The 14,583-nt window shown below is 35.6% G+C and overlaps 1 protein-coding gene across 4 annotated transcripts; it reads right to left on the bottom strand.

Moving 5' to 3' along the window:
* Positions 450-12,099, bottom strand: LOC105168250 (ubiquitin-like-specific protease 1D). Of its 4 annotated transcripts, XM_020695774.1 has the most exons (15): positions 11,795-12,099; positions 10,326-10,380; positions 9,602-9,696; positions 9,253-9,512; positions 7,752-7,800; positions 6,533-6,609; positions 6,379-6,411; positions 6,173-6,268; positions 5,224-5,326; positions 4,459-4,553; positions 3,717-3,839; positions 2,642-2,756; positions 1,274-1,381; positions 981-1,137; positions 450-885 (listed from the first exon to the last, which is right to left on the bottom strand). In XM_020695774.1, exons 1-14 carry the CDS (start codon positions 11,978-11,980, stop codon positions 1,027-1,029), a joined length of 1,506 nt encoding a protein of 501 aa, XP_020551433.1. In that variant the 5' UTR covers positions 11,981-12,099; the 3' UTR covers positions 450-885; positions 981-1,026. The 4 variants fall into 4 exon arrangements, with proteins under 4 accessions (XP_020551433.1, XP_020551435.1, XP_020551434.1 ...); XM_020695776.1 differs by having other exon boundaries at positions 450-1,137; positions 6,379-6,408; XM_020695775.1 differs by having other exon boundaries at positions 450-1,137; positions 6,533-6,606.

The following is a 14,583-nucleotide window of genomic DNA, read 5'->3' as shown; positions in this document are numbered from 1 at the left end:
ACCTCATCCCCGCTATAGATTTCGCCAGGACATCTCACCAGAGTCGGGTACTCAACATATGTAACTAGGATATGCTATTTGTTTACAGCCATCTATCAATATGCTTTCTGCCCACAAAATCCTATGATAATGCGCGAATGAAGGTTGAACACTTGCAGCAAATAGCATTAAACACCAACTTCTATGGGTTAAGATATTTGCAGCAATAAATATACCCATAGTAGATGAACCCAAATCAAGTCAAAACTGAGTAGACATGTCTATGGTTGCACTCAGGTTGGTTGGGACACTGTTTAAACGCTCCATACTCTTTGACTATCCACAGCTAAAAGAGAAAGGATCTTCTAGACACTCCATACTCTTTCGCTATCCACAGCTAACAGAGAGGACTCTACTGGCCAAATTGGGGCAGTAACATGCAGTACTCCTAACCAAACAAAGACAATAAATTTGAGGAAATAAATGGCATCATAATGCAGAAATGCAACAGTTTCTGTTAACCACTGTTGCTTTGTGTTTGATTACATTCATTTACAGGAATAGCATGTTAGAAGATTCCTACCAGCAATTAACATTGGAGGTCAACAAGGCAAGAACCTTACCACCTGTCACCTCCTATTCAACTACTGAAGCCCCACATTGAATATTTCAATGGAGCAGATCACCGCGATTGATGAACTCTCTGGTCTTTACAGTGTACTACTGGACCTTCTTGAATATACACCAAAATCCACTTTGCTCCCGTAGCAGTTGATACTAACGAGATAATTCTACAATGTACTTCACATATCTTAGTTCCCAAGTTTCGGTTCTGGGATCTGTAAAAATCTCCATTCTGTACAGAAAAGTCGTCTCAAAATCTTCAACTCAGATGCACCACCTAGGCTGCAAATCAAAGTATCTCAAGCTCGACAACATAATATTTCACTGAGAAGCTCAACAAAAATTAGTACTCTAGATGTCCATAGTGGTGCCCGCACCAATTTACTGGTTACTTATAATGAGGAATCCCATTTACAGCAGAGGTTAGGGGTTCAATTTGCCTTCACTTGCATTCTTGAACTGTTCTCTTAGTATGTCGTTAATTTTTCTTCTCAAACTGGAAGCCTCTTCTGGTTTGAACCATTGCTTGCCAAACTGAGTATCCAAAAATATAAACTCACCGTGTGAGGATAAAAATGATGAATCAGAACGAGGAAAACAAAAATAAGGAAAGATGGAGGAAATCCAAAACGGTGTGATGCAACCAGCACAATAGAATGGAAAGAAGTACCATATCCAAATCCTTCTTCTTGAGCCTTTCAGGAGCCTCTTCAATGAAACGTTGCATAAAGAAAAGAACGAAAAGACCACAGTCATACTCATTTCTTTGTTGAGGCACCTGTTTAATGTAAGCAAAAGGAAGAAGAATGAGCCAGTGACATTAGCTGAAGTAAAACAAGATAAGTAAAAGTATATGACCAATGCATGGCCTCTTTCCCATTGCGCATTATCCATCAGAATGTTCCCATCGCATATGGCGACACATCTTCAGTCTAACAGTCTTTCCACAGAGATAAACAGTAAATCTGATACTGATAGCAAAGCTACTTTGCCACCCCCTACTACTAACCACCTCACCACCCCGGACCCCCACCTAAATTTGGATTTGCTGTTGCACCAGGTGCTAAGCCAAGGCTCTTATCACATATTTGTACTCCAAGATTCGATATAAAACCTTTCTCAGCAGTCTATATCAGTTCAGATATATTAGATTTCTAATTCTCTCCAAAAAAGTTCTCCTCCATACTAAGACAGTGGAGAAAGAATTTCCTGCAATTTTATAGTTCGAAAGAATGAAAGTAGTCAATTATTTTGTAAATTGCTACTACAAGTTGGAAATATCAAAGATCTTGGGGGGCAGAGTAAGAACTAGCTCCATTTGACCAGAGATGAACTTTGTTGAAAAATCAGAAGTTTATTGAATCTTCAAAGTATTGCCATCAAAAGTAGCGATCGAGAGTTAGTGACCTAGAAGATAATTTGAGTAAATGAATCCATTTTATGAGACAAGCATTATTTTAGGATGGTCTAAGAAGGAAATGAGAGCAAAAGAATTGGCACAAAAGGAGCGTTTTTCAAACCAAGACTGTTCGAGCCAGTGAGAAGTTAAGAGCAAAAGTTTAATTCATGGCATTGTAAATTTGGGATTTTTGCAGTGACCTATACATTTGGCACCAATAAAGCTCCCTGTTCAAGTGTTTTACTTTTCTAGCAGTGGTGGCATAATGACCGTGTAATTCTAGAAGAGAAACTCAGGGAATGTCAACAGCTGATTAGAAAATACAATTTTCTTTTCAATATGTATATGAATTGCACTTACAATCAATAGAATATTAATTTAATAGATAACCTAAAAGTTAAATGATATCCTAAGGCGCTAGATTTTGCAGCAGTTAACCCTCCCGTTTTCTAGAAACAGGAGAATTGATGGAATGATCCAATAGCAATGTGCTAATGAATTTCCAATTCAGGCCTTCTTGCATCAAGGACAAACTATACCATGTCTCTTCCAATTGAATGCAGGAAACGATAAACCACAGAAAGAGAGATCACTCAGACGTATAAATAATTTCGTTAAGGCAGAATAAGAAAGCTATACCTCAATCACTTTCTCATCAATTCTTCGAGATAGCTTGTCCCAGATATTGTCTGGGATGTGAAGTTCATGCACCACGTCTTCTTTTCTTAGAAACTTCCACTCCTCTATTAGAAAGCTGCAGATAACTTTGTCAGTCTTTAGGTAATGCTAAAGACAACAGTTATCTGAAAACAATTATACTCCAGATTTAAGAGAAATTAATTGAATGACATGATGCCTTGGGTAAAAAGTCAAACAACAAACAAACCAGCCAACTAGGCAACAAGAGCAAAGTGACATTTTATTCTTGATCAGTACCTGTTTCTCACGCCAGTGCAAAAGTATGATTTTACTCGTTTGAAATAACACATTATTCTTGTAAGAAATTCTGTTCAAATGTCTCAGAATCTAACGACCATTAACTATGTTCAGCAAATTCTATCATTCAACCGATTAGCACACCATATAAATGCTTAAGTACTCAGAGAAGGGCAAAAGGTATACTCAACTTTGCCTCCTAAATAACAACTATATAATTGTGATAGAATGTGAAGAAACAACCAAGAGATAGTGGACACACAACACCTGATTCGACCTCTCATATCACTTGAGGTACCATCCAGCCTAAAGTAAAAATGTTCATAGAGAGTGATAAGTAAATAGCTAGAATATCCAACAGACTATCCAATCACATAGGAACTAGAATACATAACTGGCCATGCACATAGAATATGCAAATTCAATCCCTATTTGACAGCTAATGGTTAAAACTGAATGGAGACTCCACATAGTGCCCGGCGCCACATTAAAAACTTACCAATGCTTTTTAACTGGAAATGCCACAAGAAACACATAGTTCGACATAAATATACTATGTCATACTTTAAAGAACAGCGGTGATGAAATAATGAGTTCATTTTCCTATGTTTCATCCCAAAATTGAAAATGTTAAAATCCTATATATAAGTCATATACCCCATGGTAAGCTTGGTGCTGCACATACTTTGCCAATTTCTAGTAACTAGCTTAGGTTATAATCAAAACTCAGCTGTTAGTATTTCACCTGCAACATAACCAAGAATTGAATTCTATTTACCTCTTCACATCGTTGAATATTAACTTGCTGGTGTGCAGTCCCAAAGAATCCAAGTGAAGAATAATTGGTCCTGATTCATCTTCTTTATTTGGTATACAAATAATAACCAAGCTCCAGTGAAGACTGAAAGATAAAAGATAATAGGTCACTGACAAATTCCACATAATATTCGTAATAAAGTTAAATAAGATCTGTGAGTTCAGTGGACATTAGACACTAGCATCCAGATGCATAGAGTGTGAAATGCAACACACCAGAAGCAGGATTTTACATTACCAGAATGAAGATACTTTGAGATCAATGAATGAGATGCACATATTTTTAAAAGAGCTTATAAGTTCCAGGAATAGTATCAATCAGTTGAAACCGACATGCCCTAATACGAGAGAGAAAGACTCAGCTGATTCATTCCTATTTTAAATGCTATGCAGTCATTAGCCTGTTTCCAAAGGTGAGACTGGGATAACTGGTTTTTGCTACTACCATACTACTTAAAATTATTCTTATGCGTCATCAAAGCAATCCTCATCATCATGGTGATCAAATAATGCAAAACAAAGAAAATTGCATTCAAATGTCAGATGTGAAACCATGATAGTGGTTCTTTTGATAAACCTAGCAAGTTTTCCAGATGCCACGGTGCAATACAGAATATGTCAAGTATCTGCAGTTAATAAACAAAGAAATTTAATTTCTAAGGATGGTTTTTATCCGAAAGAACCTCACAACTGATGATACTTACTTTTCATTAATTGGTAGAAAGATATATGCTTTCTCAAATATATTGACACCTTTCCACCACCTTCTGAACTTCACAAATGAAGTTTCCTTATCAGTCTGCATCATAGAACCATAAGAACTCAATGAACTGCACTAGGGAAATTAAGATGTAGCAACTCGGAAATAAAATTACAATTTCAGAAATAAATTGTTCCAAATTCTTTTATTAAAATATGAGGTCAGATAACCTAACATCAAACAAAGAAATCAACTGAAAAGTCAACAACAAAATGTAAGAAAACCAAGTAGAAGTAGAAGAAAAGGACTAGAGCACCAAATAGAATGGATTTGCCGAAATTTACTAAATCTGATAGTTCTCTCTGCAGGGTTCCTTAAAAAGTTAAACCAAGTATATTACACGATCAACTAAAAACTTATTACAATATGGTAAAACTTAAAGGTTTCACCAGTGCTTGTAAGATGCATGAAACATGATCAGATAACACATCCTCATAAAATGAATATAGTTCTCCATGGCAGTCAAAGAAGAGTCCATGTCAATGAACCACAAGATGAACAAACCACTTTTAAGGGCGCAAAGTTCATTTTTCCCACAGTAAATCCACCAAAATACCTAGAAGTAACATGCACGCGGATGATTTGCTACTTGTTTGTATTAAGTTTCACTTTCACAAATATGATTGAAGTTTTTATTACCATAACTGGGAACAAAATTTAATTGTTGAGGAGAAGGATTGCCTCCAAGAGCTTCAGAAGAAGTCAATACCTTGTTCAGGACATCCCGTTTCAACTTTTCATAAAAGTATGTATTGAAAAAATGATAATCACATCTGCTTCTGGCCCTTGGCGATGTTGGCTTCTGCAGATACCTAATCAAAGTAGATCAGTAAAGTGAAGGATCTCAACATTAGTTTACAGCACATGACTCTCCTAACTTGGAGTTCTAAGTCAAAATTAGATAGCCCGTAAATCCCATACCTTTAATAAAGATTTTAAGGGATGATAAGACAAAAAGAATTATTTATTTTCAAAGCTCAAGGTAATTTTTGGATCAATTGGTCTCCCATAAAATAAATATATATATATATACACATACACATATATTACAAATAAACACAAACATACGTAACAATAGTAATTTCAGGTACACTTGATTCAAATGATTTACATTGAGAATACTCTTCTCACACCTGAAACCATAATTGGCCATGTCCAACAAGACTTTGCAATTTTAGTATGACCGAAGCAGAACACAGTAAGCTATTTTTATATGATAGCATAACAAAATTAGCATAGTGCACTTGGACTTGATAGCCTACGTCTGGATGGTAAGACCAGCAACTCTAGATCAAACTGTAACCAATTACATGAGAAGACCTGTAAGATACGGTGATTTCACAAATGACAACGCGATATAACAGACTAGTCAACTACAACCTATGAGTTTAAGTTTCTTCATTTGTAACCTGGAGAATAACTGCAATAGCACAGAACACTCAACTGAACCATATCACGCAGACAATAAATGCAGTGCATCTCAAAACTATAGTCAATCAAGCTGAACCAGAAGCAGAAAGAGAAGGAGAAGAAGATGCCGGTGATCTTTCACTGCACTGGAATATGAAGAATAATAGTAGTATACTAGTATTGTTATAATAAATAACAACAACACAATATTATAATAGTAGTAGTGGTGATAAACTTTTATTACTTACCGAATGTAAAAGTTCATGATGATTGATGACAAATAAGACTCAGGAGCCAGACATTCCATGTCTGAGTAACAAATTTCAACAGCTTCAGGATCATCCCTACATTCAAAAACTATCAATAACTTAGGATATGTTTAGAAGAATTTAGCATATTAGTTAAGGGAAATAATTCCATTATCTTTCACATATACATTGCAGTAAAATAGTACCTTGATGGATAATATATTCGGATCTCTTCACTGCTGAAATAAATAAAGACAGGAATTAGTAAATGCTAATCCCGAGGAAAATCCATTTGTCGGCCTTTTCCTGGAAATAGAAACCAAATGAAGTTGTTAATAGAGTTGAAGGTTTATATAGTACCTTTGGCCCACTTGGTCTGCTTGATTTATTACATCAACCTCAAGTTCCTCCTCATCTAATAGAACAACAGTTTTCTGCTGAAGTTGATGTCAGCTTGTTGCAATAAAAGTCGTGATTGATAATAGAGATGATGAAGAAGAAGACCACATAAAAAAGTGCAGCTTTCTAAACAACACATACAGAAATGAAGTGAACAAGAAGGAAGAGTCTCAAAGAATGAGGTAGACATGTACAACTACGAATGCCTTGGTGAACAAGGAGCACTAACAATTGTGTAGTCGGAACATTTGGATTAAAAAGACAGATCAAGAGAAAATAAATTATCATTTGCTGACAGTGTTAGACAGAGTAAGACTTTGCAGATATTCATCAATTGCAAGAGAAATTTCCCCTGAATTTCTAAAATCTAAAACCTTGTTTCGTCATTGAGTGTGGTTAACTCATTTCCTGGCATTCTGAAAATTGCATTCTGAAGTTGCCTTCCTTTCTTTCTATACCTTTGTAACCCATTTGTTAGGCTGGGAATGAAATGTTTTGGGGAATTTAATTGCTGGGAATCATATTTTTCTGTTTGGCAAGATTATCTTAAATTTGGGAATAGAAACATAATCCCAAAAATTGGAACATGCACGAAAAAACTGGGAATGTAAAATCCTAATATTTGGTGTGTATGTGTATTCCTTTTTCTTGGGAATCTATCAATAAAGATGTTTGGACATTATTACCCTTTGTATCACATATGTTTCTATGATATCCCATGTAATACAATATATATTTCATAAACATAAATGCATATAGATATACATATACATGTGTATATATATACAAATATACGTATCAAGGATACTGGTGGGGGGGGCAAGATACGCAGTAGAGTTTAACCACCAAGTTTATATATGATTCTTCTAATTCCTTTGTCGTATATAGAATACCAAACATTCCCTTAGAACTTTGATTTATTCCCTATTTCAATCTCTTGTGTTATTGAAATATTTTACATGGAATAAGACTCTAGCAATCAAATTGTTTGCAGCTTTAATCTTTCTGTCAAATTCCATTACCGCCAAATAAATGGGGTTCAGTTCCATGTAGACATTTCAGAGGTTGGAGATCACACCAAAATTCAATAACAAAATGAAGGTGCATCCAAGAAAGTTGCAGCATGAATGTACCAGCTTAATAATTGGCGCCTAACTTTTAACTGAGAACTTGAACTTACCTTGTTCCTTCTGGAGTTAAGTGTAGATTGAAACCGAGGAGCATTTTCCCTAACAACAGAAGATCACGGTAAGAATATGCACCATTACATATAAGTATGTTGCCCTTTCCATTAATAGGTGCCAAATAACCTTGATTAGCATTATCCTGCTAATGGGGATTACCACAGTATTTTTTCTTGCATAACAATTTCCATTTTGCGGAAAGTGTGCGACAGCCCTAGTTGTTTGTTTTAGTTAAATGCTAATAGAAAGAAAAATCGCAGATTTATAAGGTTGACATGACAATGATGATATCAGCAACAGACCTTCTCACATGCTTTTATCCATATTATATTTTATGTAACAGCAGTTAAATAGTACATGCTCAAATGACCTTAACAAAGTATTTTAGAAAGGTTATACTTCTGGGAAATTGGACATAAGAATTTTCCTATACAATGTGGTAATTCAAGAGCTTTCTATCATCATTAAGGAGCATATCTCCTTGGTTCTCTTGCTCTATTCTCGTGGCACATTTCTTACATCATACAGACACATAAGTTAGTAGGAGGAAGCTTTAAAATGTGCAGCATCCAACCTAGCTGCCCATTCTATGAAACATTTATTCAGTAAAACAAATCACTTTGATGTTCAACCTAACTCAACTCCCCACTTACAGGTGTAGGCCTGACTGCGTAATTTCAGGACCTTAGTGCCAGATGATAGGGTTAAGGAACCGCTACCCCTGTTTAACATCCATTTGAAGCATATTCCGGATCCACATTGTTCCAACTTCAAGCTGACACAACTTCCCTCCTACAGGTGTAGGCCTAACAGCCTATTGTCAGGACTCGGGAGCTTAGTGGCAGATGCTTGGGTTAAGGAACTGCTATCCTTGTTAAAGATCAATGTTCAAGCATGTTCCTGATCCCCAGTACCATTTGAACTAGAATGGGGAAGCATATCAAGCAAGACAAAACTGCACCACCACATAGACCTAAATCTGTACGCAGTTGAATATCCGAAAATCCAAATACCAGTAGGCTATGAAGCAATTTTTGTCGTATTGAGCTTGGCAGGCTGTTCGTCGATTTACCATTGATTTACAGAAAATGAGGATTGATGGATAAGATCCCAACTGGAAAGCCACATTCACCAAAAATAGCAATATCACATAAGGGGAATCGTAGAGTGAGCCATGAGGCCTAGTAAAAGGTTGTCAAATCATTGGAACCATTACCAGAGGCCCATGCACCCGCATTTCCCTTAGTAAAAAGAAAATAGAGCAAAAACAAAATAGAATAGGAGATCATAGAGGCAAGATAATTGTTAAAAATAGACACAAGAAGCAACCATGAGCACACATGGTATATTAATCACAAAAATAGTTGGATTTATGGTGCAACAAATGAAGAAATATACATAAACATGGATTGATCAAAACCCCTGATAAATTCTCGTTGCCAAACAATGCAGAAATGAAGAAGGCAAATATTAAAGCCAAGCAGAAAGAATACTTACTTTTTTGAAAAGCTGCCAGACACATCTTTATCAGATTGATGAGGTGAGGCAGTAGAAGAGTGGCTCCCCAATTGCCCACCACTTGATTGAAGGCATTCATCATTTTTTACTGAAAGGTGGCTCGGAGATTTAAAAGGTGCTTGCCTTGAAGATAAACCCATCTGTGTTTTCTGCATTAGAAATGACCCATTTTCTCTCCTGGTTTTGCAACCAGAACAATTCAAAGTAGATAATTCTTCCGTGAAGGACTTGGTTGGCCCCTGTTTGATCAAAAACAAATAAAAGGAATACAGTTACCAGGTTATGTCCTTCAGTTATATCAATTAAGCACCCCAAGACAAAGTCATACTTTATCGTCCAACTTGCTGCAAAAATGTAAAGCAAAGGTAGATTGTGCAGACGAAGATGGTGGAACTCCACAAGGTGATAAGTCATCAGTTGCACCTGCATAATAAACAAATCTTTAACTTCTGCTTTTAAGAGCAGATGTAAGAATCAGTATACTGAAAACTGATTCTATGTTTGGTTTTGTTTTCCGCAATAATTTTGCATTCTCAATCTGAAATATTGTTGTTTTCTTCATATCTATAAGAATTTCAGAAAATCCTATTTCCAAAACCTAACTCGTTTCATGATCCTGCTCCCATTTTCAAAAAACAAATTTCCATTTCTTACAATGCACTTTGATTTATGTTTAAAAAAAATAATCCAAACGCATTTTCCCAAAATGAACTTCAAACCACCATGTCAACTCAATTAGTCATACTTTGGAAGTCACTGGACTAACACATTCATTATTGCACATATCCCTGGGGAATCTCCTGAAAATATTTTTAAAAAATATCCACACAAGATTAAAATGGAATCAATTCAAATTTCGGTTCACGCCTGGGGTGTTTTTACATTTTTGTGATGTGGTATGATATATGTTACTTTCAGCCCCAAGGAGTTTATGTGAACGAGAATACATGAAAGGAGTTGCAAATATGAGCTTTCTTCTCTCTCACACACATGTGCAAATGCAGACGGGATCAATATCTAAAGGACTAACGCCGCCCGCATAACAACGTTACCAGTACAAGTAGACTCATCAGCTAATGGAGTCCCCTTCTTGCATTTGTCATCATCCTGTGCAGCAAATAACACCACAAATTATAACTGAATTTCGCACAAAACAGAAAAGCACAGTAAGATAGCAAAAGACATCTGCAAGATCCTCTATGTCAATGAAATTCATTAACTTGATTGAAGTAAGGCATAGGGGCAACTAGGATACTAGCATTTGCAGTCAAGAAATAGCCATTTACTCAAATTAAATTCGGATTGTCCTGGTAACATCAAATAGCCCTTCAAGAATACAGAAACAATAGAAGACATGAGATATGATATGCCATATAGCATCACTAATATGAAGGATACAGTATGGTAGCTGGACTTCAACAGAATGCCGGAACAAAATGATAAACAACACCCAAGTTTTAACACCAAAGAAGTTAGTAGTAAGACTACTATAATATAGGCATAGCACAAAGCAAAGGCGAAATAATACAAAAATCAAAACCAAGGACAATAGTGTGCTTCAAACATGCTTTTGAAGAAAGAGGGACGGAAAGGAAGAATTTTTGGGCAACCACTAGTCAAACGCTCTGTTTCCCAAAGATAAAAATGAAAGATAAGTATCTTCAGTTCCCTTTAACCAAATAAGCAATCAGAAACACAGGTCCCCATCTAACTTATTGATCTTCCAACAGCTATCTACACAAATGTACCTCCTTTTCCTACTCTCCTTTCCACGCATCACTCCATCAATCTCCTCAACAAGACATTTGCATAATCCATTTCTTTCTTTCAGCCATCACATATACAGTGAATCGCGGCCAGTCTTCTAAATAATGATAAGTTTGTTCAAGATTTTCTCTCTCTCCAACGTGAATACAGCAAATGACACTAATTCTCTGGCAGAAGAACTATAGATTCTACACAAAGAAATAAACTAAAAATTGCAAAATGCTACAAGAGCTAAGTGAAAATGCTGAATTCCCTAATAAACAATGTAGTAACACATCTCTACAAATAATTATTTGTATTCCACTCTCAACTTCCAAAAACCACTTCTCCGACCAAGTGAACTAATCTTCATGTTCAAAAGCTCCATTTGTGGCACTTTCCCGTGATCAGAATCCCCACTAAAACAACCCCCTAAGTCAGAAACCCTGAAAATGTAGATGATACATGAGAATACACTAAAACGTGATAAATGATGCTCCTTAATCAAGCATTCACATCTAATGAATTCACTCATTGACAGGATTCATGTATCACTCGTCTAAAGGTACATCATGAACTCCATCCCCCCCCCCCTGGCATTTTCGACCAATAAAGTTAATATTGCCAATAAAAACTCCAGATACCCGCACCACACCAGACATCAGTCTGGCAACTCACAGTAACAGCATAATTTCAGTCTTTCCAGTCATACACTAAATTAAGAGAAACAAAAGAAATCCAAAACATTTCACTCATAACTCCGAATATTCCCAACCTTCAGAAGCTTTCTCCTCTCCAACTCCGCTTCGTGCCTTTTTAAGGAAACTTGGAGTCTTTCGCCACCATCGGGCAACATAGACGATAATCTGCCCAAATTGTTTAACCTAGTAATCTTTTCGGTCAGGTCTTTATCGGACATTCTCTTAAGATACTCCTTTGATTCCTCCCCTCCGCCTTCCATCGTCACCTCCACCAGCGGCTTCGATTTCTCCGCCTTCTCCTCAATTACCTCGATCGGCGGCGGAGGCTCGTCGTCGTTATGTAGCTTGTCCCAGTCAAGCGCAATCGGACCAGCTTTCCCTTTCCTTGTGGGGGGGGTGGGTTTGGGGGGGGGGGGGGGGGGGCGTTTGGGGGTCTGTCGTCTGAGGAAACTTGAAAAATGTCTGCTCTGCAACTCTTTACTGCTTCTCCAAGTCTCCTCTATTTCCCATTTTTCTTTTATTCTTTTTGGCTGATAAATAGGAAAACAAAAATGAAAATTGTTATTGTTATATTTTGTTTTTTTTATAGAGAAAATTATTATTATTATTATCATATTAAAACGTGAAAATAGTGTAAAAACGAAATACACAAATACCTTTTTTTAATGACGCAATTAATATTATTAAATATAGTGTAAATTAAAAAATTAAATGCCATTTATCACGGTCTATATTGAAATATTCAATATTCGACTCGATCTAAATTGTGATAATAAAAAATTATTTTAGTTCGTTAAATAAATCAAATATCGACGCAGTTTTTTTAGCTGAAATTTAAAATTTGATTCGATTTTGATTTTAAAAAATCATTAAAATATTTAAAATTGTTTCTTTAGAGATTTGAAATAGTTGATAAAATAAGTTTTGAGTTTGATAAGATTCAAAAAATATATTGAAGAATATTATGAGTATCTTATATCGTTCTTGATCCAAACAAAAAAGTTAAAAATTGATGAAAATGTATATGGTACTTTTATCTATTTGGTATTGTGATTTAGGTAGACAAGAGTTATTATCAATATCGTTGGTGGTGATTCAAATGTGTAAAAAACTAGTTAAATAGAATATTTTAGAAGATAGAAATTATTACATATATATATATATATCAAATTTTGGGTGATTTGTAATTTTATGTATGTATTCAATATAGAAATACATGTAATATTAGTAGGAATTTGGATTTTTTTTCTAAATTTGGATATTTTTGTAGTAGAAATTTGGGGATGGAACCCCAAATCTCAAATGCAAATGGGCCATTTTTCGGACACCTTAATAGTTGAGAACCCAATTTTTTCATAATTGGCCCAAAAAATAATTTCAAACATAGTATAAGTCACTTGAAAATCAATTCATATTTAACTCAAACTCATGCAAACTTCATTTATTTAAGAATCAAATTAAAGTTAAACACAAATATTAAATTCAAAATTATATAATATTGTGTTTGGATTCATAACGGGGGAAGAGAGGTACGGAAGATTGTGGTGGTAGACAAAAGATTCAAAGTAAATCAAACGAAAGAAAGAAAGCCTACCGTATCAATTTAAGCTCTAATACCACATGATATGGTATTGACCATGGGTGGTTCGATCTTTACGGCGTAGGCTAGAAATGGATAAAGTGGTCCGTGACCTGAGGAATATAAATAGCCAACCACGTTATACGAACGTGACCTACTACTTAGAACATTCAACCAACCACGAGCACGAGTAAACCAATCCACACAACGACACACTTGGGTCGAGCACAAATTGGGGACTTTGTGAATTTGAATCACCAATCTACTAGATTAGATTGACAAAGCAAAGGTTTCACCAAAGCTAAAACAAGTATATGACTCTCCAAAATAAGAGAACACTCAATATTTTATAAACTTAGATCAATTCTTGAATATTTCGATTGTATCCCGCATGCATGGCTGGTATGTGCCTTTTATAGGCCTAAAACACTTTCAAATTAACCTTTCATATCCCCAAGTGACTCTTTGGTGGACGTACATTCAATACTTGGTAAAAAATAACTAAAAACTAAGCATTCTTGGTCAAAAACGAGTAAAACTCATGCATGACCATGTGAATCCGAAAATTGGTGTATAAATGCACTTTAAATGTAGTTGAAAGGTCTCTTTTGACCACATGATTGCACTTGAACGAATTGGGCTCCTATTGTGGGTTTCCTGGGGCTTGAATTAATGAAATTAAGCTCACATGTTGGGGCTCCGATTGTGACTTGATCCCATTAGCAAAGTCTAAGTTGGATTGGGTTTGAATTACTTATTGCATTCTCTTCAACTTTTCTCTTGTCATTGGCCCACTTCCAATGGTTAAATCTTGGTCCATTGGATCTTGAATTTTTTTTGCTTGTTGGACGCCCTCGATATTCCTATCATCCTCCCCTTCTTGAAAAGGAGTCATCCTCGACTCTTCATTATCTGCATCATAAAAAGGGGGCGACGACAGGCAGTGAGTGTCTGCGGAGAGGTGAGGCGACCTGGAGAGGCACCAACGAACAGGCAGAGGCAATAGGGAGGCGGGGAAGGAAACTTGGGGAAGACGATGTAGTTGCAATTTTTCAATTTTATTTTTTTTAAATTTGTTTATTTATTTTATTTGTTGCTTTTTTTAGTTTAAATATAATTATATTAAACATTAAAATTTATATACTTAATTTATATAAATAATACAATTTCAAAATATATTCAACACAAAATTAAACTAAATAATAATATTTGGAAACAAAGTTATGCATTTTCACTTTAAAATTTGATATTTTTATGTGTATAATAATTTAGTATGATGTAGTA

Source organism: Sesamum indicum, linkage group LG8 (genome assembly GCF_000512975.1).
Source record: "Sesamum indicum cultivar Zhongzhi No. 13 linkage group LG8, S_indicum_v1.0, whole genome shotgun sequence".
Classification (NCBI taxonomy): Eukaryota; Viridiplantae; Streptophyta; class Magnoliopsida; order Lamiales; family Pedaliaceae; genus Sesamum; species Sesamum indicum.
The sequence above is the reverse complement of the archived record's forward strand: the minus strand, read 5'-3'. Positions and strand labels throughout refer to the sequence as shown.

What these genes read in the sequence shown, in the direction of transcription:
- LOC105168250 (XM_020695774.1), bottom strand. Translation starts at nt 11,980, where the DNA reads ATGGAAGGCGGAGGGGAGGAATCAAAGGAGTATCTTAAGAGAATGTCC. An exon ending in TCTGGCAGCTTTTCAAAAAA is followed by an intron (nt 7,801 to 9,252) that starts GTAAGTATTCTT and finishes TTCTGTTGTTAG; the next exon opens with GGAAAATGCTCCTCGGTTTC. An exon ending in CGAATATATTATCCATCAAG is followed by an intron (nt 6,269 to 6,378) that starts GTACTATTTTAC and finishes TTTTGAATGTAG; the next exon opens with GGATGATCCTGAAGCTGTTG.